General features: G+C 43.2%; 1 protein-coding gene across 1 annotated transcript in view; it reads right to left on the bottom strand.

Moving 5' to 3' along the window:
* Nucleotides 1–24,294, bottom strand: part of DHRSX (dehydrogenase/reductase X-linked) — a gene marked incomplete at its 3' end in the record, with an annotated part of 174,489 nt that overhangs the window by 22,564 nt on the left and 127,631 nt on the right. Inside the window, 2 exon segments of the mRNA XM_082009356.1 lie at nucleotides 6,843–7,050; nucleotides 24,020–24,227. Coding sequence (XP_081865482.1) covers nucleotides 6,843–7,050; nucleotides 24,020–24,227 — 416 coding nt within the window.

Below are 24,294 nucleotides of genomic sequence, written 5' to 3'. Positions count from 1 at the left end.
GGTTACTGGTAAATTAAGGAGATTCACATTCAGAGAGGGGGGAAAGGAGTGCTTATAAATCTCCAAAGCATTTTTAAAGTTATTTTTTCTGTGGTAAGTAGAGGCTTAAGGTCATGCGGCTTTGCAATATAAATTTTATCAGCATTGTTTTGTTATAGATGCATTACAAGTAGCAAAACAGCAAGGAATTTAGGTAGGTCATCCTCAGAGAAATATTAATTGATCTATAATGGACACTGTGCCTGGTGGCAAACTGCCCATGTATGTATATATATATATGAATACACACTCCCACAACCTCTTCCTCTGCATCTCCTTATTTTAGTGACCTAATTGCAAACTGCTGCTCACTCACAAGCTCAGTAGCAGGATTTTCCATGGGAAGCCAGTGGTCTTTCTCCTTAACCCAGTGTTATGGCTCTTTCACATGGAAGAGAGAAATTGCCTGTAACTCCTGTTCCCACCCATGCCGGATAGTGGGTTGTTTCAGTGGGGCTGGGGTGGTCCCTTCTCTCTTGCTCTTTTTCTCTCTCAAAGAGATAGCTGAGAGATACGCTGGTGAGCAAGATCAGTGGCTGCCCTCTGTTCTGCCAGTGACTTCAAGTTTCCAGCAGTGTTCTATTACCTGACTGAAAGAAAACGGAATTTTAATTACCTGGTGGTGGAGGTAGAACTTCTCAGGCGCATGAGGGAGAAGTACAGTAGTGTGATGCTATAACTCCTAACTATGAAGATTATGGATTGAAAGTGAAAGGCTAATGGTCTAGTTGAAATTTCAATATTTTCTCTCATTCTCCAACCTTTCAACCTCTTTTTTGAGACCTTTACATTGGAGGCATTGTAGTTACCTTATTTTAAACTGACAGGAATCAGTAGTGAGCCTCTGGCATGTGTTTGGTCCACAGCAAATTCTCTTCCTCTTTTGTGTTTCCTCCATTTTCAACAAGTCTGATTGGGAATAGATTACTGTACAAAGGTATTAACCAAATACATAGGAAAGTACTGCCAAGAAATGTTAGCAAGGAATAAATTGATTGATGGAAAATGTCTTTCCTAACTGACTCTGTGGGTTCTGAATATGAAAACAGTTACAGATTACAAGACAATAGGTGCTGATGTGCTAACTCTGGTTAGGCTCATCAATTTTCACAATTTCTTAACTGTTTACTTACTCTGTCCTCATTACAGCAATACAGAGACTACTTTTTTCACTCTTTTGGATACAAATTCCTTTCAGATAGATAGAATTAAAGAATCTGCCTGAGGTGTCAAGTTAGATCAATAATCATCTACCATACAGGAGCTAGGGATAAACCCTTTCTTACACAGTACAAATGCCTGTCTTCAGTATGCTTCTGACCTGCCGGCAAAATGATATCACAGCCTTTCAGTTGCTTACCAGTCCAAAAGTTTCACTCCAAAACAATTTCACACAGGGCAAGCATAGGTTTTTACATATGCATTGAATAGGTTTAACCTGCGTTTCCTTAGACCATTTTCTAGGCTAAAAAGGGTCAATCCTGCAGGCAGTGTTAGACATGGAGACAGTTTTCCCATCCTGTGAACTCTTCTGAAAGATGGAAAGACCCCCATTTCACATTGCCAGGCAAAAAAGAGGGAAGCTTTTTTCTTCTTAACCAACCAACTAGAAACATGGGACAGGGCACGAGATGGATCTCTGACTCTGCACACTGCTTCATTTTTCGCTTGCTCCATGGCTCTGTTTCGGCCTGTTCCAACTAGCACTCTCCAAGAGGAAGCCTGGGTGTGGTTTGGGGATAGATCATGCCAGCAGCTTCTCCGAACAAGAGTTATAAACAAGAACTTCAACAGCCTTGACTCCCTGTGGTGCACCCCAAGATGATCCCACCCGTTTTGTGCTGTCCCATACAGCACGCTTACCCTTTTGTGTGCCATACGCCAAGGTACGCAACGCAAATCCTTCGCTTCGCTGCCGTCAGAACACTCTCCAGCAACTCTCAACATATCTCTTATAATAAACATTTTGGCTACTTAGGCCTGAGAAAACACACACAAATATCATATCTTGGGACTGCAGGGGAACAACAGGTTCGGTGGAGACCAGGGTCCAGTGCTATGCAGGTGTGCACTTTGAGTCAGCCTCCTTTAGAGGGATCTAATCCTAATTAGGACAGACACAAAATACTCCATGCTCCAAAGCCTTCTTATTTAGTAGTTAGAATAAATAAAGCAGCCAAACCGCACCCGCATACCCCATAACAGGCAGGACCCGGGTGCCCACCCAAGTCAAGGGATTCGCAGCTGAGAAAAATACCCAGATCACCACGATGTTGTAGCTCAAAGGTGGATTGCTCATTATCCTTCTTAGGTGGGTCCCTCTATCTTTCCCCCTAGGATCGTTCTATGGCTATATGAATAATCAAATATTTATGAGATGGGAAAAAAGAAGCCCTTTGTCTCTGAAGCTCCAATTCCTGCACCAATGTGTACAAAAAGGGACTTTTTTAAACATCAGAGTTACTGGGATAAAGCAGACTGTTTCCTTCTCTCTGATTTTGACCATAATCCCACTTTTGAGCTGAAAAACTTTTTGCAAAAACTAACCGCAAATGACACCCTTCTGCAAGTTTTCATTTTGTGAGAAAATTCCAGACTAACTTTACATGAGGACCACACACTCACATGGGCCGAAGATGTTGATGCTGATGAATTGCTGCTTTCAGCTGTAGAATTTCATTATTCTCGTTCTGTACAGCTGGCGTTATTGTGTGGTGATGTGTTTGCCTTCTGACACCTCGGGGGGGAGGATGAAATGAATTTTCTACATTCACAGCACCAAAGAGACTGTTTGAATAAGAAATGCTGCAATAAGACCTGCACGACTATGTCCTCTGGCATGAATGATGAATCCAGGGTTTTTAGAACGTGTTTTCTAGCAGCACTTATGGACTGGAAGCATTTCTTTAAAAATGTTATAGGAAAATTACACTAAAGACAAGCCTATTTTGACAGACGAAATAAATGAACTAGTTTATATTGGCTCATTTCTAGCCTGTGTGAAGCCTTTCCCTTCACTTTTACAGGCCAGTAGATCACTAATCCTACTCATTTTCAGTTTGTCAGTCAATAATCACTTACGTGGCACTATGTCTTTGGAAATCACAGCTGAGACACGGTCTGATGCGCAGTCTTCCTTCCACGATGCCTTGCTAAATACCTATCTGAGGCAGCTCAGAGGACCGAATACTCTGCTGCTGGTAATGACACGTTCACCCAGCTTGTCATAAAGAAGGTTTTGGGGAAGTTTACAACACTGCTATGCAGGAAATGTCTCTACTTCAATGGCATAATGAAGTTATATGAAGCAGAACAGTCCCTGACATTAATGAGACTCAACTTTTTTTTTTGCTCTAAGGCACTTTAACTGTATCACGAGCAGAGGCCATCTGACTTAAGAATGAATATTCAGTATCTGTAGCAGAAGCAGAAATACTTGAGAGGGAAATGGTACCTTCCCACCTTCTAGCCTGGACAGTACCCATCACTAAAAGTGGTGTGCTGCACAGTTGGCTAAATTGCAATTTGATGCCCAACCAATGGCTTTTTAGGGTATTATTATGTTATTAATTAGTTATTGTTTACTCGTTTGGATTTTATGTCTTCAAAAAAGATCACTTTATGTTGAATACTCCTAAGGGATAGCATATTTCACGGCACTCCGCAGGGAACTGTGACAGCTCATCAGCTTCTATTTACTGAGAAGCCATAGGGGTAGAAATAAATTTATGTTTTTAAGGAATAAACATAATTCCTCTCCTGCATGTGACAGGTGCAACCCCTGTTTATTAAAAAAGTAGAGAAAACATTTTGCAAAATGGATACTTCAAGAACAAGTATCGCAATAGACAATAACTTTCCTGAGAAAGAACAGAGTTGAGAAAGAATGAAATAATAACTTCTAAAGGGCAGGCAACTGTTTCACAATTTTTATGACTGTCACTGACTCCTTTAGCCTGGCCTATCTTAGTTCTGCAGCAGTGACTCTCACTGCAGCTTGTTGGGGGAAAAAAAAAAAAGTAAACTGACTTGGCAGAGACATTTACTGAGCTACTTATGAAGACCAGAAGACGATGTTTCACAGTTCTGAGAAACTCAAGCTGTTAATACTTTCAGTAAATTATATGTACGTATTATGGCCTATTTACAAGGCTGTAGGTTTATTTGCTTAAGTACCTAAATATCTTGAGGCGGCTCTGAGGAGGATGTTGAGCCGACAGCCTTGTCTGCCACGCTGAGCCGCCTCAAATACCCGGCGAGAGCGGGGGCCAGGCTGCAATCCCTGGGAGGTGTTTGACTGGAATGCAACTGGGACCAGTGCTGGCAGAAGTGCATTTAAAGGTAGTGGAGGCTCTGCCACAATATTCTGAAATTAAATCAAACAACATGTTGACTTTCTCCTGAGGGAATATGATGTGATAAATCTGTGATGCATTTCCTCACCGGAGCTATGTGGGCTGTGCTGGCTCTCGCGAGCACCAGGTTGCAGCGGGTGAAGCAATTTCCCGCGCGCATTTAGAAACCGCTCCAGAACACTTCAGGGTGATAAAAGTTAGTTGAGCCAATATGATTAGAGAGCTCTCACCTCATTTTCGCTGCATTACTGCCATAATCCTAGAAGGAAGATTCATATACATGCACTCAAGAATGAAATTCCAGGGGAGAACAAATCCATAATACCAACAATTGACTAATATTATGACAACTGAATTTTCTTGTGCTAGCTTTCTTACTTTTTTCAGGGCAAATTTACCCTAGTGCATGAGACCAACACAAGACCTGCCCAGGCCTGAATGCTGGATACTATGGCCCTCAGTACAGTGCTATTAAAATTGCCAGGCAGGCTTTCAACATGAGCTTGCTGTAGAGCTAAACGTCCCTGCGTGATGCAGTTCTGCCAGAGCTGAACAGGGCGTACCTATGTGATGAAGTGCTCCTGAATGTGAGAAAGGCAGGCAAAGTCAATCCCGAATGCATAAACATATCTTAAGCAACAAGCAAAGAGTAGAAGTCAGAGCTGTAACTCAGAAGTCTAAGGGAGGATGGGAAGAGTGACAGTAAGAGTTTCCCTCTCCTTTGGTTTATAGAAAAAACACATTGAGCATTATATAAAAATGGGAAAATCTCAACCTCAATTACTGAAGCATTCGGTTATCCAAAGCTGAAGTTATTCAGACCCAAAAAGCAACTGATGCACTTGTTTCTCAGGCAGCACACACATTGCACTTCCATGCAAGTCAGGATGTCTGTCCATCACCTGCTGCCAGGCAGAATTCCTTTAGAGGGGTATCTCATCCAAAGAATAGGAAGTGACCAGGAACTGTAGGCACCATTACCATTAGAGCTAAGTATGCGATTCCCTCTTGCGATAAATCCAAACTCATTTTGTGTGTGTTCAGTGACATCCCATTCAGTGCCTAAACATGGTCAGTATAATACAAAAATGTATCCCTGGGCACACCAATAAAACTGAATGGAACTGAGTGCTGTAAATAACACGACACTCAATTCTTGGTCTCAGATGCAGAAATTTTGACGGAATTTTGTAGCTCTAGAGGAAATGCTGAGCACAGCCTAAACATCTACATGAAACTGTTATGTTAGCAAGGTGAAGTCAGTCCAATGAAAAAACACCACCACCCAAGACTGATATTTAAAATGGCAATCCCAAGAGGCAAAACAAGTTTAATATATACAGACTGGCAAAGCTGCATTCTACTTCTTTAAGAATGCATTACATACTATGAGCATTCCTATTACAATTTTATTGCAATATTCAAGGTGTACTCAGAAGATACTATTAAGTTTTTTTAAATATGGGTTTATTTGTTTGCATCTTATTTTACAGCCACTCTTCCAGCCTCCAGTTTAATTTCTAAAATTAAAGCTAGTGATATTTCCATATCAAAGTTTAAAATTAATTTGCTTTGTGAGACATGCCCCTTGATCTAAAATACTTCATTTTAATTAGGACATCTAATTTTCTCTAATGGAATCAGGTTCCATTCACTTAATCCAAAACTACTTTCTGAAAGAGTTATAAGCAGTACATTTTCTCAGCACAAGTCCTCCTAAGGCTTGTCCGCATGAGGAGATTGCACCTATGCGGCTAAACTGATTTCAGATTGATCTACTTACACCACTACAAAATGTTACTGAAATTAACTGTAACTGGGTCTACCCCACTTCTGGATCACTTTTATCAAACAGCTTTAAGTTTCCTGATGCAGAAGACCAGGAATAGATAATAGAAAATCAGGTACCATTACAAGTATGTGTTAGGATGAAAAATGAAAATTGTTCCACCTCCCAGAGCACGAGTGTCTGGACCCGCACAGCCTGGAGTATGGCCACTTCCCACCATCAGTTTTGTACAGCTTCCTACTTCCCTTTGCCTTCTTGTCTGTAACGTGTTGCATACTGTCGCAGATCATGTCTGCTTCTCATTAAGAGGACGTACAGGACATTTCTGAGGAACACTTTGCATATTCTGGCTCCATGTTAGGATGATGTTCTGCCTCCATGCACACACAACGGTACATGGATAGATCAGGGCAGAGATAATCAGTGCATGGGCACAGTGAGAAGCATCCCTTCCCTTACTGTGAGAGCTCCCTCCATTTAAAGTAAGTGTTTGCTATGGGGAAGGCCTTTCTTTATGGATTTTGTACATCTCATCAGCGCAGAGAAATGCAATAAATACCATACATTATGATAAACTCGGAAACACTCTCAGCTCCTTGCTGACTACAGTTCTCACAGTGCAGGGGCACAGCAACAAAATGATGTAAAAGACTGCATACCTTGAAAAATATCCAGGCTGTCATCCATTTGGCCACTTTTACAACCCAAAAGACATGCTTGTAGAGCTCAGTATTCACTACTCCAGGGTCTACTACATTAGCAGTCACATGGCTTCCATTTGCAGTCAGAAGATGCTGTAGTCGATAGGTAAATAGCACAAGGGCAAGTTTGCTTTGGGCATAGGCTCCATGGGGTGAATACGAACATCTGTATGCAGGGGAGAGAGAGAAAGAGAGAGGGAGATGCAGATGAAAATAATCAGAAGGAAAACAGAGCTGCACAACCATCAGATGTACTGCATTTGGCAATATGCAGCAAACAAACAGCTATACATTGAGTCATCAGAAGAAACAGCTTGTCACTGGCAGACCTGTTGTTTGCTGGAGTTCCAGTGATTATGCCATCAGACACCAAGTCTGATGTATGGCGGGGAAAAAAAATTAAATAAAATTACATGGTACCTGGCAGACTCTCTATGTCAAAAATATTTAAACTAGAAATGCTGAGGCACCAAACTGCAGGATATCATCACTTAGAGGCCCCCAAACTACTCTCTCCTTCCTCCCACACATACGTACCCTGTTCGCACCCAGTAAATCAGTGCCTGATAATACTACTCATGGTTATTACTATCTGTATTGCAGCAGGATCTACTAGTTTCTGACAAAGGCTCCTGTGTTGGGCACAGTACAGGTGAGTAAGGCAATCATTGCACCTGCCCCAGTGACACACCAGATTACGCATGGCTAGAGAGATGGATAAAAAGATGGGGCAAGGAGAGCAGCTGCAAGTATAACCACAGTTATGCCATATACAGCCTTTAGAGCACAGGCAGCTGGCTGGGTCTCTGCCAAACAGGAGGTGCGACGAAGGCACACAAATACTGGGACTTCACAGAATCACAGAATCATTAAGGTTGGAAAAAACCTTCAAGATCATCAAGTCCAACCATCAACCCAACACCACCAAGCCCACTAAACCATGTCCTGAAGTGCCACGTCTACACCTTTGTTGAACACTTCCAGTGATGGTGACTCCACCACCTCCCTGGGCAGCCTGTTCCAATGCTTGACCACCCTCTAGGTAAAGAATTTTTTCCTAATACCCAATCTAAACCTCCCCTGGTGCAACTTGAGGCCATTTCCACTCATCCTATCACTAGTTACTTGGGAGAAGAGACCAACACCCCCCTCATCACAACCCCCTTTCAGGTTACAGCAAAACATTATCTGTTGAGACTCCTGTGCAGCTCTCTCATCTGGATGCTGAACCTGCCTTTCTTTCACATCAAACTTTCTAGGAACTACTGATTAGTTTGGTTTCACTGCATGCAGGCAGTAGTATTATTTTTTTAAATAAGCAGGCTAGTTCCAGCCAAATTAGCAGGTATGTCGCTTAAACTGCCCCTCCCGACTGGGACAGGCCTCAGCATCACTTCCACAAATTCCTATGGCATGACAGCTCACTCTTGTAATTACTACAGCCTCTCATCTAACCTTTTTTGTGCTTAGCAGAAACAGAGGTAATTCCTGGGATTACAGACAGCTCATAGGCAAAGCAGGCAGGAGCCTAAAGCAACGGGCTCCTGGGAGCAGCAGAACAGCTCCGGTGCCCATCCCCAGCTGCTGCTGGTGGAGGGAGATAGAGGAGCACCCACCCAGGAGCAGATGTCTCTATCTCAGCTCTCTCCTTCCCTCTAGTTGTTGTCCTGCTTCAGTGACAGCCGCAGCTACAGCTCCATCCTCTCTGTCTTCACCCGCAGCACAAGCAAACGCCCAGGCTGGAGATGCTTCCACCCTGCTGAAAAGCCTGCCTTCGGTTTTCTGTGGTTGCTACTATGTGCAAGGTTTTTATTTTGAATGAAGAGCAAATATGTCTGAGTTCTTTTTGTTATCTCATTCTTGATGAATACCTTATTTATTATATCCGGTCCACTTCACCACAGAAAGCCCTGGACGCTAACAGACTGACTCTCTGCAGAGGTATAAGGCTGCTGAAGCAATTTAACTGTTCATGTTATCTGAATGGACTCAGAAACTTGGAGACACGATGGTAAATCGCACAGCTCAGCTACAGGAAGTAAAAGACAACAGCATTAACTCTCCAGTGCATCTCTTTTTTTTTTTTTTCTTCTTTTTTTCCCCTGTTCTATTCTTCTTCAAGCAAATGACAAACAAACAGGCTACAAAAGCATTATATAAATTGAGAAAGAATAAAAAAGGACAGCTGATTGTAAACAGCCCTTGTACCAACCAACGGCCTGAACTGTAACATGCTGGATAACGTAGCTCCATCATCATAAAGATACCACCTGCGCCTCAGGGTAAAATGGGCTATTTTAAGAATAAAGAACAATCACTGCATGAATATAAAAGTGACTTGGCGTTAGTCAGGAAATCGCAGTTACATTTTAAATTCAGTAACGTCCGTGCTCTGATCTGAGGCACTCAAAATGTCACCTTACGCTTCATGCATATTTCAGCCCTTTTAACTTGAAGGACCAGATCCTCAGCCGCTACGAGCTTCCCGTGCGCAGCCGCGCAGGGCAGAGCTCACGCCACCCATGGGAAGAAGCACTCAACCGAAGCGCCTCCGGCAGCCAGCTGGCAGCCAACCCTGGCACTTCTCCATCGGTGCCACCATTCCCCCACCCATGGAGAACACAAGCTGGGGCACGGGACAAGCTTCCCGGGTTGAGTTAGAGTGATCTTGTCTGGCAAGTGGCTCGCAGGGAAGCAGGGCTGGGGACTACTCTGACTTGTTCTGCCTGGGTCTAGTCTGGCCTTCAGTAACCTCCAGATGCCAGGCAGGAGGACGCTGAACGCTCCGCATTCCCACATTTTGTGCGAGTGCTGTTTTGACTTACCTTGTGGCAACGAAGCATAAACTACAAGGGCCGGATCCTCAAAAGCCTTGTACTTTGCATAGATATCTATGTCAGAGAAACACTAGCGCTGAGAAGATATAAAAAGCTATCCAATCACTGAGGAAGCCTTTTATATCACAGTGCAGAGATGCAAATGATTTGCAAGGCAGCGGGGAATCAGACTTCAATAACACACTATAGATATAAAGGATATAAAATTGGATACACAGAGCAGACACTTTTGGCAGAACCCCTGCAATGATTACCTGCTCTCTTCCCATTTTCTGTGTGTGTGTCTTTTGCTTTCCAGGAATCTGACATCAAATGGACTACATAAGACAGAGGAATAACCTGTGACACAGAACTGACAAGGATTTTCATTGAACAACTGTTTTGTTCTTGAGACCCTGTTTTCTTAGGTTCATACTGTTTAAATGCCACATTGGGAAAAAAAATCAACACTGGTTACTTGATTTCAGTACATCCAGTCTTCACTTTACGCATTAGAAAAATAGGAGTGCACAGGCTCCTGTACCTGTACCATGGTTGCATCTGCCATGCACAAACATGTTGCATCACAGATTCACAGAATCACAGAATGATTTGGGCTGGAAGGGACCTTTAAACATCATCTAGTCCAACCGCCCTGCCATGGGCAGGGACATCTTCCAAAGACCAGGTTGCTCAAAGCCACGTCCAGCTTGACCTTGTACACTTCCAATGATGGGGCTTCTACAATTTTGCTGGGCAACCTGTTCCAGTGTCTCACCACCCTCACCATCAAAAATTTCATCCCTATGTCCAATCTAAGACTAACCTCTTTCAGTTTAAAACCATAAAATGTATTACTCCTATATATGGAATCATCTGGCTTTAAAGCCTATGCATCTAAATCTAGCCTCTCTTGGCACTCTATGCTCTGCATGTACATTTTCTACACTGAATGCAACTATAATTGTATACTAAATAACATAATAATATTGATATTATGCATTTCCCCATTGCTTTCATCTTCTGAAGGCTCTAAAAGCCTTCTAAAATGAAAGCACATACAAGAGGCCAACGGACGCACAGCCCAGAGCCGAACACAGTTTACCAGAGAACCGTGCTGGCTCACCAGTGCACGCGGGTGCCTGTGGCACTTGGACCCCTGAGGAAGCAGGGCATGGCAGCAAGGCAGGCAACTGCCCAAGCAGAGAAAGTCGGCCTCCTAACCGGGTGGCTAGCCAGGCAAAAGACTGGTAGCTCCCAGCTCCCAGTGATATATGCATACACTGGTCTGGCAGCTAGAGAGCTAGGAGGTACAGGTGTTGGACTGCCTGGGGGTCCATCCTAATAAATGCTGCCCACCAGGCTCGAGCTATGCCAGACAGCACGTGCTGTGGCAAAAGCAGAGCAAGGGAAGGCACTGAGCACGGACTTGGTGGGAAGAAATCCAGTGGGAAGAAGTGGCATGTCTGGCGTAGAGAGCTTGGAGAAGTTCATGCCCACCCAGTCATTTGAGCGGGGCTCTCTGTGGACCACTCTTCCTACCATGGAAAAGAGTCTCCCTGGGAGATGCCCCACTAGAGCATTTTGTCGAGTCAGTGCAGATAAAAAAGGGCAATACACAACTCACTGAATGGAAACTACGGGAGGAATGAAGGCACGCAGAATTTAATTAGCTGCTTTGAAATCTGACCAAGAGAGCAGCACCATACAAGACCTTCTTCTTCCTTTTAAAACAATGTTTTATTGATTCTATACTGCTGAATAAAGGATCAGGATAAAGCAGGCTATGCATTTTCTGTTCAATTGATTTTTAGTAGAAATTCTTACTTTTGGCTTAAGATTTTTTGCAACATAGACTGACAAGTTTGAATTGTCATTATAAAAATTAGGGAGAAGAACAGAAAGGAATTCTTTTGTATTTTTGCCAAAACATTGGAGTGAGTGCCTTGTGGTTTGCTGGTGTTTTTTTTTTTTTTTTCCCCACCAGAAACTGGTTTTATCACTCATCTCCATGGTACTGTCTCTAGCAGCAGTCTCCCTAGCACGCTGGGGCAATGTATGTGTAAAAAGTAATGAGGAGCCAAATTTCAAACCAAAGCCTGCAGTAGCTCATTAGGTGTTTAAATATGGACTTAGCTGCTATCCAAGTTTGAAAATGGGATCCATGTTTAGCACTTGCCTTGGCAGCCAGTCTTACTCTGGTTTCTTTTCTGTCTAGCTTTAGTCAGTCTGTGCTCAGCAGAGGTCTCCCATTCACGTCCAGTGACACCGTGTTTAGCGAAGAGCGTTAGGTCAGCTCAGGGAACCCACTGAGTAGCAGGGGAAACAAAACTGCTGCTCGGCACAGACCACTTCCTCCACACCACCTCCTGCGCGTAGGCTCACGCTGCTCTTGGTTTTTTCTCTTTCATTAGCGGCTGCTTTTGCATCGTGCACACATGTGGAGGAAGCGGATATACCCCGACTGAAAGAAGGGTGCAGTGACAGCACCTTTTCCCTTCCCCACCGCATCTTGCTTCAAGAAAAGGCTCAGAGGACCTGTGACCATACTGACCAACACACAGCTACATTTAGCCTGGCTGGTGCTAGCAGTGAGGTTTTCCTGATGTGGACCTCTTTCACACCGCGCTTGCCTTGTGCATGTCATCCTCCCCTCACCACGCTCCCCAATTTCCAGCGCGCTAATTTGCCTGGAGGGCAGAGTGTGCCAAGATCAAACTGCAGAACAACCCGACTGCTATGTGCTCCATCAAGAGACAAGTGATGCAAAACGTGGGTGACATGCTGGGGTTTTTAATGAAAGGCCACACAAAATTTCAATATATGCCTCAGGATGAATCAGTGAATTAAGCAAAACACAGACTTGCTGTATTAAAATGACTAAAGTTTCCTAATGATTTATGTATTAATCTTGCAATACATCATCACCATTGCTTAGTCAAGAATATAAAAGACTATTATTAAACACTCATGAAGCTTTCACAGTCCTAAATTTTCTTTCCCCAGGGAATGCAGCACAAGATTTTTCAAGATTTTGATAGATTTTGCAGTTTATTTTAAAGCAGCTACAGAAACTTATTACAGAATATAGGTATGTTTTTTCCAGTTATCGTAAGCAGTTTCTTTCTGTGATAACACAAAACTTGAGTCCTAAATATTGCTTATTAGATTTAAGCAGAATTCCTAACAGTACTACATATATTTATCCTGTTAATACATTTGCTGAGTCTCATCAATTATGATTTTCCCTCGATACAAAAAAAAAAGGAAAATACAGAGAAGGAGAAAAGGCAGAGTTGGAGAAATTAGAATACGTGTATTACCACTGAAAATTAGTATCCTGACAATTGAAAGAAAAAAGTATATGCATTAATAAAACAAAACTAAAATCTAAAGTGTTAGTGTATGTACTTATTGAGATGTTGTTACCATTATGTTTTGTACAGTAGCTGTCCTGTTACCAACCACTACTATAGGCTACCGTCTAGCCACCCATTTCATATACATGCCTGGGTATTTTGGGTCCTCACTGAACAACGACACTTCCTCATGTACATTTCTTTCATATACTTGATATGTTACCTTTAAAAAAACATATTTAGACATCTATAACAGTGTAACAGTACATACTGCGTATGTATAACAGCCAAGGAGGCCTTAGCACACCCTCATGTATTTGAATACACTGGCAGCTGTAATTTGAGTGAGTAAGAGCTTAAGCATTAGGGACTCCTGAAGTGCCCTCATGACCCTGTGATGGACACATCAGAAAGGAAGACTGCAAGATGGATAAGTGATACTAGTGGTTCTATGCAAGCTGAAAAGCAAAGCCTTCATGTCCTAGTTGGTCGCACCAGGGTTACTTAAGCAGCCAGAGGCAGGCGGCACTTTCAGAGCAGCTCACCTTGCCCTTTCATTCCAACCCATGGACAAAGACCGACAATGTCTAGAGCTTCCCCCTCTCCCTGCAGTGAGCCTCTCAGTGCCAGGTGCTGCTCACACGCAGCTCTGGCCAAACCCAGGCTTCCTCTGAAATCTCAACAGTGGTAAAATAGCATTTTTCTTCTTAAAATTACAGGATAAACAGAACGGTGGAAGCTCAGAGCTGGGAGATGCTCTCTATCTCTAAAATGTTGGTGATGGTCCCACTACCAGTAGCTGGCTTCTCTACAAGTCAGTGACTTCTGCCTTGTGCCTAATCCACAGATCAGTAGGAGCCACAAGCTGGAAGCTGGGTTGTGGGGCTTTTTCAAAGCCATGCTTCCCAATTTTCAGCACTTCAGTGTATAAATACATAGCCTTCAGTGACATAGCTTGTTATAGCTTGTAGGAAATGCAGAGGGGACAAAAATTAACTTACTGTCTTTGGGGTCTTCACATGTAGTGAAGGAGCCTGGAACATCTTTATTATAAAAATATTTATGAAAGGCAAAATAAGCAGGGGATTGTCATCCTGGGCATTGCTGTCATCCAGATGGAATCAATGCATCATTTTTCAGTTGGTTGATCCCTCCTCCTAATGGCAGCAGGTGAGATGTCAAGATCCCTCCTGCTCTACTGATTGCCTTGCTGTGTGCAGCTCCATTGCTCTGTGCTCAGCATAGTTCTCAAATGTATGAAACAGGAACTCAAAGGCTGGTGTTCTCAAAGTCTCACCAGAATCACTATCTTAAAAGAAAGTCTAATTTGTTTGTGTACAATTGGTGTTAATTTCAAATGCTTTTTATGATTTGAAATATTGATGGCAAGTTCAAGTTGTAATTACTGTAATTCCATTCTCCCAGGAAATATATCTTTTCATAAAGAACTACATAAATTGCCTCTTCTGAAGCATCATTTTTCTACAGTTGGTGCATACAACGCAGTGTTAAGTACTTGCTAATATTTGAAGTAGTATTTGAGCATAATGGTATCCCTTCATTCAATTAAAAATCTCCATCAAACAAATGAATGAGTAAATAAATAGAAGCAAGCAAGATTTTGTGTTGCTGCAGCCAAGAAACACATAAAGGCTCCAAGACCTACATTCTGTGTCCTCGTGGCCCTTTTGCGTGATGGTCATGCAACATCATGGCCAGATATCTTTTCGTATTACTTCTTGGATAATCTGGATCTCAGTTTATTGAAGATTGTCACATATCTTTTAAGATTACCTCTTGGATTATAACAAGCAGAGTTCTGAGGCACTCTCCACCTACTTGTGGAAAGCTTCCTAAGTCTCCCGCAATAGAGGTTTTAAGTTGAAGGAAGCAATGGATCTTCCTATGGAGTCTTCCCTTCCACCTGAATGCACATAGGGCCATAAAATGGGCCAGTAATAACTTGAACAGTCCCAAATCTTATTCCTTTTTTGATAAAACCATCTTAAAACTGGTGTAGACTTTTGCAGAACAGCTGCAGATTCTGGGCTTTTAATTTTGGGACTGAAAGGGAACTGTAGGGTCTTGTTATGCACAATAAAGTGCTGCCATTTGAAATCCAGTGGAGTGCACGTGTGGCTAGCAGATTTCCAGTAGACTACATGAAATTTGTTGATCTATATGGGAAGGTAATGTAAGGTTTTGTTTTGTGGTGGGTTGAACCCCCTGCACTGCCTTGGAGTTGAGGAGGTGCTGAATATGTTCTGCAAGTGCAAATGTTCAACATGCTGAAGAACTGCTTTGTCTTACCAGGAGAAACATGGCTTGAATGCACACACAGACTGCAAAATCCTTTTTCCTCCAAGATACGTATAAATACTGTGCAGAAAGTCTTATACCACCACTCTCTGTCCACAGAAGCAACACAAGATTATCAAGTCTTACACAATAATTTTGAAAGTCAGGGTGGGGTTTTTTTGTTGTTGAAACAATCTAATAACTGCTTTTTCAAAGTTTTTTTACATAGTGAGGATATGAGCATCTCAGCTTCAAACTGAGAGATAAAACTAACTCCCAATACATGAATTAAGACAAGGAACAAGCTCATAAAGACAATTGTTTGTTAAAAACAGGTGTGAGATGCCTTCTCCGCTGTTGGGAGACCTTTCTAGGTTAAAGAAGAAATACGGCTGAAATGCCAACAGGTACAGGAAAGATTAAAATGCGGACGTTTTCTGCACCCATGAAATGACTGATAGTTCAGACACAGCAGGAAAGGCTTTCATTTGTGTGAGACCATATGTCACCAGCAGCCCTTGGCCGCTGTCAGAAAAGATGCAGGAATTAAATACGTGTATGAAAGGGGCCTGTAAAGAGGGGGGTCTTACTTAAGGAAGATAAGCAAGTCAACTTCAGCAAACAAAAAACCCTGCAAGAAATTAATAACATACAGTGTCTCAAAGTGGTCCACAGCCAGCATTACAAAGTGGTTCCCCACCATAAGGGACAGTGGCAGCAATCACTTGCTCTACCATTTAGCCTTAGAGTTGGTTTTTGGTTTTGTTTTATAAGTTTCCCAATACTGTGTCACCCTGGAACACTGTAAATAGAGATCTGTAATGGAAAACCAAGTATTTCCTAAGAAGGGGCACGGCATGACCTGGGGCCAGAGCGCAAGAGATCTTTTTCAGTCAAAAACACACTGGAAGCAAGTGAAGCCAGGCAGGTTTGGCTTTCCAGGAAATGACGAGAAGTTTCATGTCCAAATCCCGAAAAACCAACACACAGTCATAGAGTGCTCTGTCCCAGCCCACACTGAAAAAAGAATTAAAGGATACTGCTGCTTCGGCAGACTGATTGATTTTTGGTGGCGATTCAGATACTGAACACCCTTCCACCACCACCTCTTTGGGCTGAGAACAAAAAGATTTCATGCAAAATTCACAGTATTGTAATCTGGGCATTTCTGCAGTACTGTATTACAGCTAGAGTCGCTGTTAAAAGCTCTGTGCGTCTCAGAAAGCCACCGTGATCCACAGCGCGCCTCACGCTCCATCCTTCTTGGGAGGCCGAGATGGTGCTGTGCACAGCCGGTCTCCACCTCCCATGACAAAAAACGCAGGGGAACCAGAGCACCTGACATATAGCAAGAACAGAAGAACTGGAGCAACGAAGCTACAACTATTACAAGACATTCTGGCAGTATTAAAACTCCCTGTGGCTAACCTGTTTTATAGTGTCGTATTTTATTTAGCAAGTACATTTTTCATAAGCCCCACATTTTTAATAGAGAACTCAATTTAATCAAAAAACCAATTTTTCTTCACAGGTTTAAGTATTCAAATGCCTGGTCTACTTTTGAACAGATGAAGTTCTCCTTCACTGAAAGAAGAGGTTTAGGATGGGGAGCAGAGAAAAGGTTAAGAGTTATCATTTGTAATCGCAGAGGCAGAAATCTGCTTTTGACTCCCTCCAGTACAGCTTGTAATCCTTCATGCACGTGGCAAGATCAGGGATGTATGGCTGTGAAGAACCAGGGGCAACAGCAGGGCTGCAACCAGAGGGGATTTGTGGAAGGCAAGCTGATCGTTTTGACCTTTTCCCTTAACACGTTATTGCAGGGGTTTACAAGCATGTGTGCAAGCTTTCCCTAGCTACACGAGGCAGCTCGAAGGACAACTGCGCTGAAAAGGTACTGTGAAGACGGTAGTAGTTAGAGCAATTGAGAGGAATGCAAAAATCTTATGAATAATCACCCAGGACCTGAACTCCAAAGCTTTTAAGGTTCGTTCAGCCTTAACGAGTCTTTTTTGCTTATAGGGAGGTGTTAAACTAACCTCCCCCTCTCACGGGGGGGCCACACTGCCTCCACTCCACTTTCTCTGCAAGTCTCTTTTGCCGTCTCCGTCACACGGCTGCGGTACGTTAGCTTTCAAGTTACCACCCAACCGGCTTGCCGTTTCGGAAAAGAGCATCCCTGCGAGCTCCGCGGCCGCGGGTGCCACAGGGAGCTGACTTCGCCCACCCAAGCCGCTGCGCAGGGAGAGGCTGAGCGGCAGGGACAGCCCTACGTCACATACTTCCCAACACGTTGCAGTTTTGAACTATCCTATTAAATCATTAACCGTTATTAATAATCCTTTGTTAAGGCCGCTAAGACCATTAATTCCTTTTAGACAAGAAGGAGTTTAACATCGGGACACACAAAACAGCTGCCTTAATTTCCCCGAATCCATTAAAGTCTGACTTTACCGGTGCGATAGTAGTGCTACACTGCGTTATTGTTCTTCAGAAAACAACGACCCCGAAAAGTATTTTGATTCGACAGAACAAAAATGCACCGATAAATGTAACATTAAACTTTCCAAAGTTGGCATCCTGACTTAAATATTTCTTCATTATTGGCTGCAGGAACAGATTGGGATCACCTGTGGCCTGCAACACAGATAAAACACACGCTGCATATGAACTAAAACTCAGCCTTTGGACTGATGAATTGGTCTGCAGATATAATAGCCCATTTACTGTTTTAATTAATTCATAGAATTTGAGATCTGTGCCTTCACTAGTACACTCATTTTCCAGGCCAGCAAGTTAATTTTTGTAATTAATGCTAATTGCCACTAAAATAAGGGATCATTTTGCAAAGCAGCAAAACCTTTTGTATTTATACAGAAAGCATTTTGCAAAAAAGGATGGAAATACCCTTATGTAGGTGCATTAAGCATTTGAATACTTATCATCTAACTACAGAGAGGAAAACTTGGAAACCTGCTGCAGGAAGGACACGTTTAACTCAATACAGCAGTCTGCCATAGTTGGTATTTGGTCCTGTCAAGGGAACACGATTTATCTTGCAAATTGAGCCAGAATAAAAGTTATTGTTGGGAAGTTGCTTAAACAATACAACTCAAACAAAAACATATATTCCTTGAGTAAAATAAAATCTATCATAACATGCATCTGTCCTATTGCCTAGAAGAATCTTTTATGATAACAATTTCTGTAGTTTTAAAGCATTTTTTTTAAGCAGTAGCCCCATGACACAGCTCTTTATCTGTAACTGTGAAAGACTGCCGTACTGACTAAAATGGATTAACAAATAAAAGGATAATATTTAAAACCCATCCTATTTCCTCTTACAAATTTTCCTTTATTATTCAAAAATTTGGAAATAAAACAATAGTACTATGGTACTAGTATGCTACCTCAGCTTCATGTTTGGTTTCGCTTGAATTGAAGATATTGCACATCCCAAAAGTTCTTCCAGTCAGAAAGAATTAAGAAACTACAAGCGACAGATCAGTTGTGAAAAGGCACTGAAGGAACCAACTGTGAATTAATAAAGAAAAAGCTTTTAATTTAAAAAACTGTTGACTCATCAAACCATTCTTAGGGAAAAAATTGGTTTTAAACAAATGTTCAGCTAATAAGCCAAATAATTTGAAACTGGTGACAATACCTTACTTCAACAGGATGCCTTAGGAATTAAAGGTTTGGGGTTTCAGTTTGATCAACATTATACTTCAAAATATGAATGACAAGGTACTCATAAGGAAAATTACAACATAAATTAGAAATAAAATATTCTGAAATCACTGAAAGCAATGGGTTTGGTCTGAAAAATTGATTCCTATTTTCCAAAAGTAATTTGATATTTTAATTTTTCATTGTTATTCATGGACAATATTTTCAAAATCTCAGCAATGCTGATAGGAAAAAATCCTCAACTTTCTGCCCAAACTTAATGCAACTCCATTTACCAACAAACATCGCACACACGCAAGAAGTGAAGATAAAGGACAACATGCATCCAAGAACAGGAGGTCTCCAGGGACTTGGCAGACAGATTTTCCCATCAGTACGTGACACCTCCTGTTACATCCCTTATGAACTGGCTAACAGAGATTAACTGGGGCTGCCTTGTCTCCGCAGCATCCTCGCAGGTCCTGGGAAGAGCTGTTTACCCTGTTTTACACCAGCTAGGATGCACATGTGGCAGCAGGGATTTTTGCAATTCCTTTCATTCAGTCTCTATTGTCTCTGACATGATTCATGCGCTATGGCTACAGGGGAAGAAAAAATTTATCTGGGGACTGTACAAGCTTGGAGAGTTATAAAAAACATCAGATCCTTCTGCAGTTGGAGAGCAGAGGAAAGAGAGCAGAAAAAGTGTGACTAACTGTTCCTGAATATACAGAGACGTGAACCAGAAAAGGAGCTGTGTTACTATGGCTGGGGAGTTCATAGATCTGTGATTCACAGCATTACAGGGCCCATTTGGCATGCAAAAAGAGAGGATGATGAAAGGAATAGTTAGTCATGGAGAAAAAGCTAGACAGAACACACAAAGATGCTAAGCCTTGGGAAAGGGAGCATATTCAGGTGTGACACACAGCCTGGGAAAGGGAATAAGGTCTTTTTTTCTTTATTTTCCTAAAATTCCTCCTTACTTTGGTAGGCAGAGTAACTGAAGGAGTGCCCTCCATCCCAGCCTTGTAAGAGCACCATGAACTCCAATGTACTGTTGAAGCCTAACTCAACCCAAGAGGATAGCACAATGTTCTTCAAGCTGTGTTAGCATCAGACAGCCATATTCTCTCATGACCATACTTTTTCCTCCTCTCACTTTAGAAAGTATTATTTAAGGCAGGCAAAAGAGGAAAAAAAGACATCCCGACTGTTAGAGTGCACAGTGTACTACCCTCAGCATGCAATTGCTGAAATCACCACTGCTGAAGCGCTTGCAGATAGATAGCGTTTCTGTTAAACTTTCACCTCCTTGAAAACAGTCGTATTAAAAGTAGGGATGAAGGAGAATGATTTGCCTGAGGGATCCCCTTGTCGTCTCATGTGATTGCTGTTGAAAATGGTCTGGATCTAAAAGACCACAAAGGTGTTTGATGTTCTTCTTATATCCTTCAGCAAAAGAACTGGGAGAACAGTCATTGCTCTTGTGCGTTTGCATTTTCAATAACACACATGAAACAAGCTATGCCCTGCCAGTTTGGAACAAGCTCTGTCCTGCCTTGATGTACCTGTGCTGTGTCTCTTCCACTGGCGTGTGTGAAGAGGATGGGCGGGAAGGGGGAGAAATGACATTGGTAGGGGAGAAATAGGACTGGGGCTAAGAGGAGAAGATAAGAGGAAGATAAATAGAAAGAAGGAAATGAACTAGTGGGTGGAAATAAGACCCACCCCCAAAAAGACCTGGAAAAATTAGGACATAGGGAGGGAAAAGGAAATGGAGACAAAAAAGCTTAAAAGACACAGGTGAAGATGAAACTATGAACAGAGAAATCAAGTAGGCAGGCATGAAGAGAGAGATAACAAAGGAAGAAAAATAATGTAAAATGCAAGGAAAATCAATAAAAAAATTAATTAAACATCCCACCGAAAAGGAGATGAAAAGGGATAAATCAGATTGGTAAGATGGCAGAAAACCAACCAAAGAGGAAACATGGAAGACATTAACAAAAGCTGCATTTAACACTGTTCTTGGGACAGAACTTCCAACAGTTATTTGTTACGCTGTTGCCCTGTAGTCACTGTAATATGGATGACGTCTGCCTTCAGAACAGGTATCTGAGCAGCAAGCACAAGCAATGGGGAGTGATGGCCACAGCTGTGGCTGCCAACCCAGAGTCCCCCAACTGGGAGAACGATCCCATAGAAAAATCTGTGGTAAAGCAGAGAACTGAACCTCGGTTTACTGTGTCCTTTCTGTCAAGACAGTCTTCTGCCTTTCCTTCTCTGCTGTGTCGGATGGATAGATCCCTCCTTCACCACCATCACTCACCTCCAGTTTGGACACTAGCCCAATCAAAAGCTAGAAAAAAATGGGTCAAGAGCATGGTAAACAATTCAGTTTGCTGCCACCAATAATTTTTCCAGCACAGAGTATGGCCCCCTTTCTCCACTGTGAATAAATGACTCCAAATTGTTCTGCTGCTTTCCTGTGAGGTTAGGACTACCAGGCAACCTGGGAACATACACCCAAGTCGCGAAATGAATTATGGCCAACTAGTTCAACTCAAAATGCAGTATAAAATTTTTAGAAAGATTTCCCATTCACACAAGCGGCAAAAATGTGAGGGATGGCATCACTGGGAAACTGTGGCAATTTGTGGAACACTATCATACCACAGTGCTTACCATGGGTGTCTTTACCACATCCATTAAAGCTCTTAAACGCTGCTCTGAATCACAAGGCGTCTCCGAGGCCCCGTGGCGTGGGCAATGCCTGTGGACGGTACCCTACAACAGTCCTCCAGGGCTGCGAAACCACCTGCTCACGCTGTAGGCACACACTCCAACACACACATGAGCTCACTGCTTTTAGCAGTGGCGTTTGTGCAATAACTAACTATTCACCCGAGCGGGGGCTTATCAGCAGTTAGGCTAAAAAAAAAAACCCAAAATCAAAACACCCTGGAGTGTTTTGTTCTGATCGAACCACAAAAAGGTTTGGAGCTGAATCCACAGCCCCCTCTGGGTCCCACCGGTGTGTCTGCATGCTCGGAAGGCAGGCACTGCTGCCGCCAGTGTCATCCAGAGCATCCATGTGGGAAAAAGCAGGCAAAACCAGCCAGAGGCTGTTGTCCTTTATGGCTCTTCTTACACCAATAAAGTTGAAATGTAAAGGGCAGGGTTTGGTGAAAAGCCACAGGTAAATCTCACTGGTATTATTTTTTACATCAGATTGGCCATGTTCATGCTCAGCCATAACTTTCCTAACTGAAACATTTATCGCTCCTTTAAAATATGAGTTAATAATGATGAATCACAGGTAAGGATGATCCTAAATTAAAGACACACAGTATAAGGCTTTGCTATAATCACAGAAACTACTGTTATCTAAAGACACAGACTAGCCATACTGAATTTTGCATTTTGCACTTTAGCCCAAAGAAATACTGATTATGCTCCTCTCAGCCCCCTTGCGTGGTGCCATCCAGCACATGCCCATCAGAAGGAATGAATACACACATCAAGTGAAGAGTAAGGGTAATTTCCTGTGGTTGTTTTACAAGCAAGAGATTAAACTGTGACTACCCTGCAGAGTTTAAACAATGTGCCTGTAATAAAACTGATGCCTAGTATGTAATCAGAAGTCAAACAGAAAGTTTGACATGTTTAATGCAGCATTCATATGTAAAATGTCTGCAATGGCAACAGCCCAGCCCTCTAATTTCAGTCTTTGTGCCAAAATGGAACCTCGGGCCAGGTGCCTCTGAAGACATGCTGAAGTCCCCGGCAAAGGACCGAGGCAGAGTTTCTCCATGGAAATGGCGGAGAACCCAGACTGGCTCTGTGCAGACATGCTCTGGAGCCCATCAGAAGACAGGCTCAGTTTGAGCCCGCGAGTAAGCGTGTAATTGCCGCAGGTGACTGCATGGGGAAATTTTGAAATGTATCTCAGTTATCCTGCCCCTTCCTCAATTACCTAAACAGCTCTACACAGTTCCTGTATGGCACCAGAGGCATTTACTGAAACGTTTGATGTCTTCCTAACGTCATAAATGTCCTGCAGACATTCACCCACGGTTTTCCTGAACGAAAGTAGTCGGACAGAATATGGCCATGCATTTTAACCCATCTTGCCGGGTTAATAACCCAGGACGGCGGCAGTCGTGGACCTGGGTAAGGTCTCGGGGACACAGAGAAGAGCTGGGCTGATGCGTGGGAGGGCAAGCATCACTGGGACGGGAGGGAAGGCACGGCCCGGGGACGGGAGGCCGGCGGGGCAGCTGGAGAAGCACCATGAGGGGGGCAGAGGTGGAGGACGAGAAGGTCAGGAGCGGTGCAGGACGAGGCGGAGGCCAGAGGCGGCGGGGAGGGAGGGCAGTGTGCCGGCAGCTGGAGGCCAGCGGGCAGAGCTGCCGGGGAGGAGGCAGCGGCAGGCAGCGCATGGGCCGGGGGAGGCTGCGAGGCCGGTGGGGCCAGCTGCCCCCCCAGAGCCAAGCCAGCAGCCCCACGCCCAGCGGGCAGGGAGCTAGCAGCCACAAGCATCTGTCTGCGCCCACCTGCGGGCAGGATCAAGGCCTCTACCTATGCATCCACTCGAGGACGAAGTCTGTTAGCGCTCGCCCAAGCCATTTTAAAGCACCCCAGTTATTGCGGAGTCTCCCTGATCGGGCAGCGATGAGTCCAGGCTCTGTGCCACAAGCGTCACCCCAGCATAAGCATCAGAAAGGAAAGGAAGGCTTTCAAGGTTCGGAATAAAAGACTCGATTTAGAAGCTTATGCATTATTTGTACCCCTTGACTGAAGGCTGCAAGCTTTGTTCAAGCCTGAAAGATATTAAGCAACTGTTTGAGAATCACCATTAATTAAAAAAAAGAAAAGAAAAAAAAAGGCAACAAACCCCCCCCACATTCAGTATTCGGTAACCATTCCCTTGGAGTTTAATCTGCACACCTTTACCACAGGTTAGTGAATACCAAAAAGGGATCAATACCTGCTTTGTAAGTCGTTCAGGTGCAATTCGCCTACATAATGGGTGGCTGATGAGACAGTGATGATCCTAGCGTTGTGACTGTGCGTTCCTGATTGCTTCAGCGTATCCAAGAGGAGGTTAGTCAACAGGAAGTGTCCCAAGTAGTTCAAGCCGAAGTGCTCCTCAAACCCATCCTCCGTCTTCCTTTCAGGGACCAGCATCACCCCAGCTGGAGAAGAAAGTAGAGGTAAAACCTGCTGATTTATTTCAGAGAAGGAGCAAGCTAGAAGGAGCAC

Source organism: Phaethon aethereus, assembly GCF_964289735.1.
Source record: "Phaethon aethereus genome assembly, chromosome: 1".
Lineage (NCBI taxonomy): Eukaryota > Metazoa > Chordata > Aves > Phaethontiformes > Phaethontidae > Phaethon > Phaethon aethereus.
The sequence above is the reverse complement of the archived record's forward strand: the minus strand, read 5'-3'. Positions and strand labels throughout refer to the sequence as shown.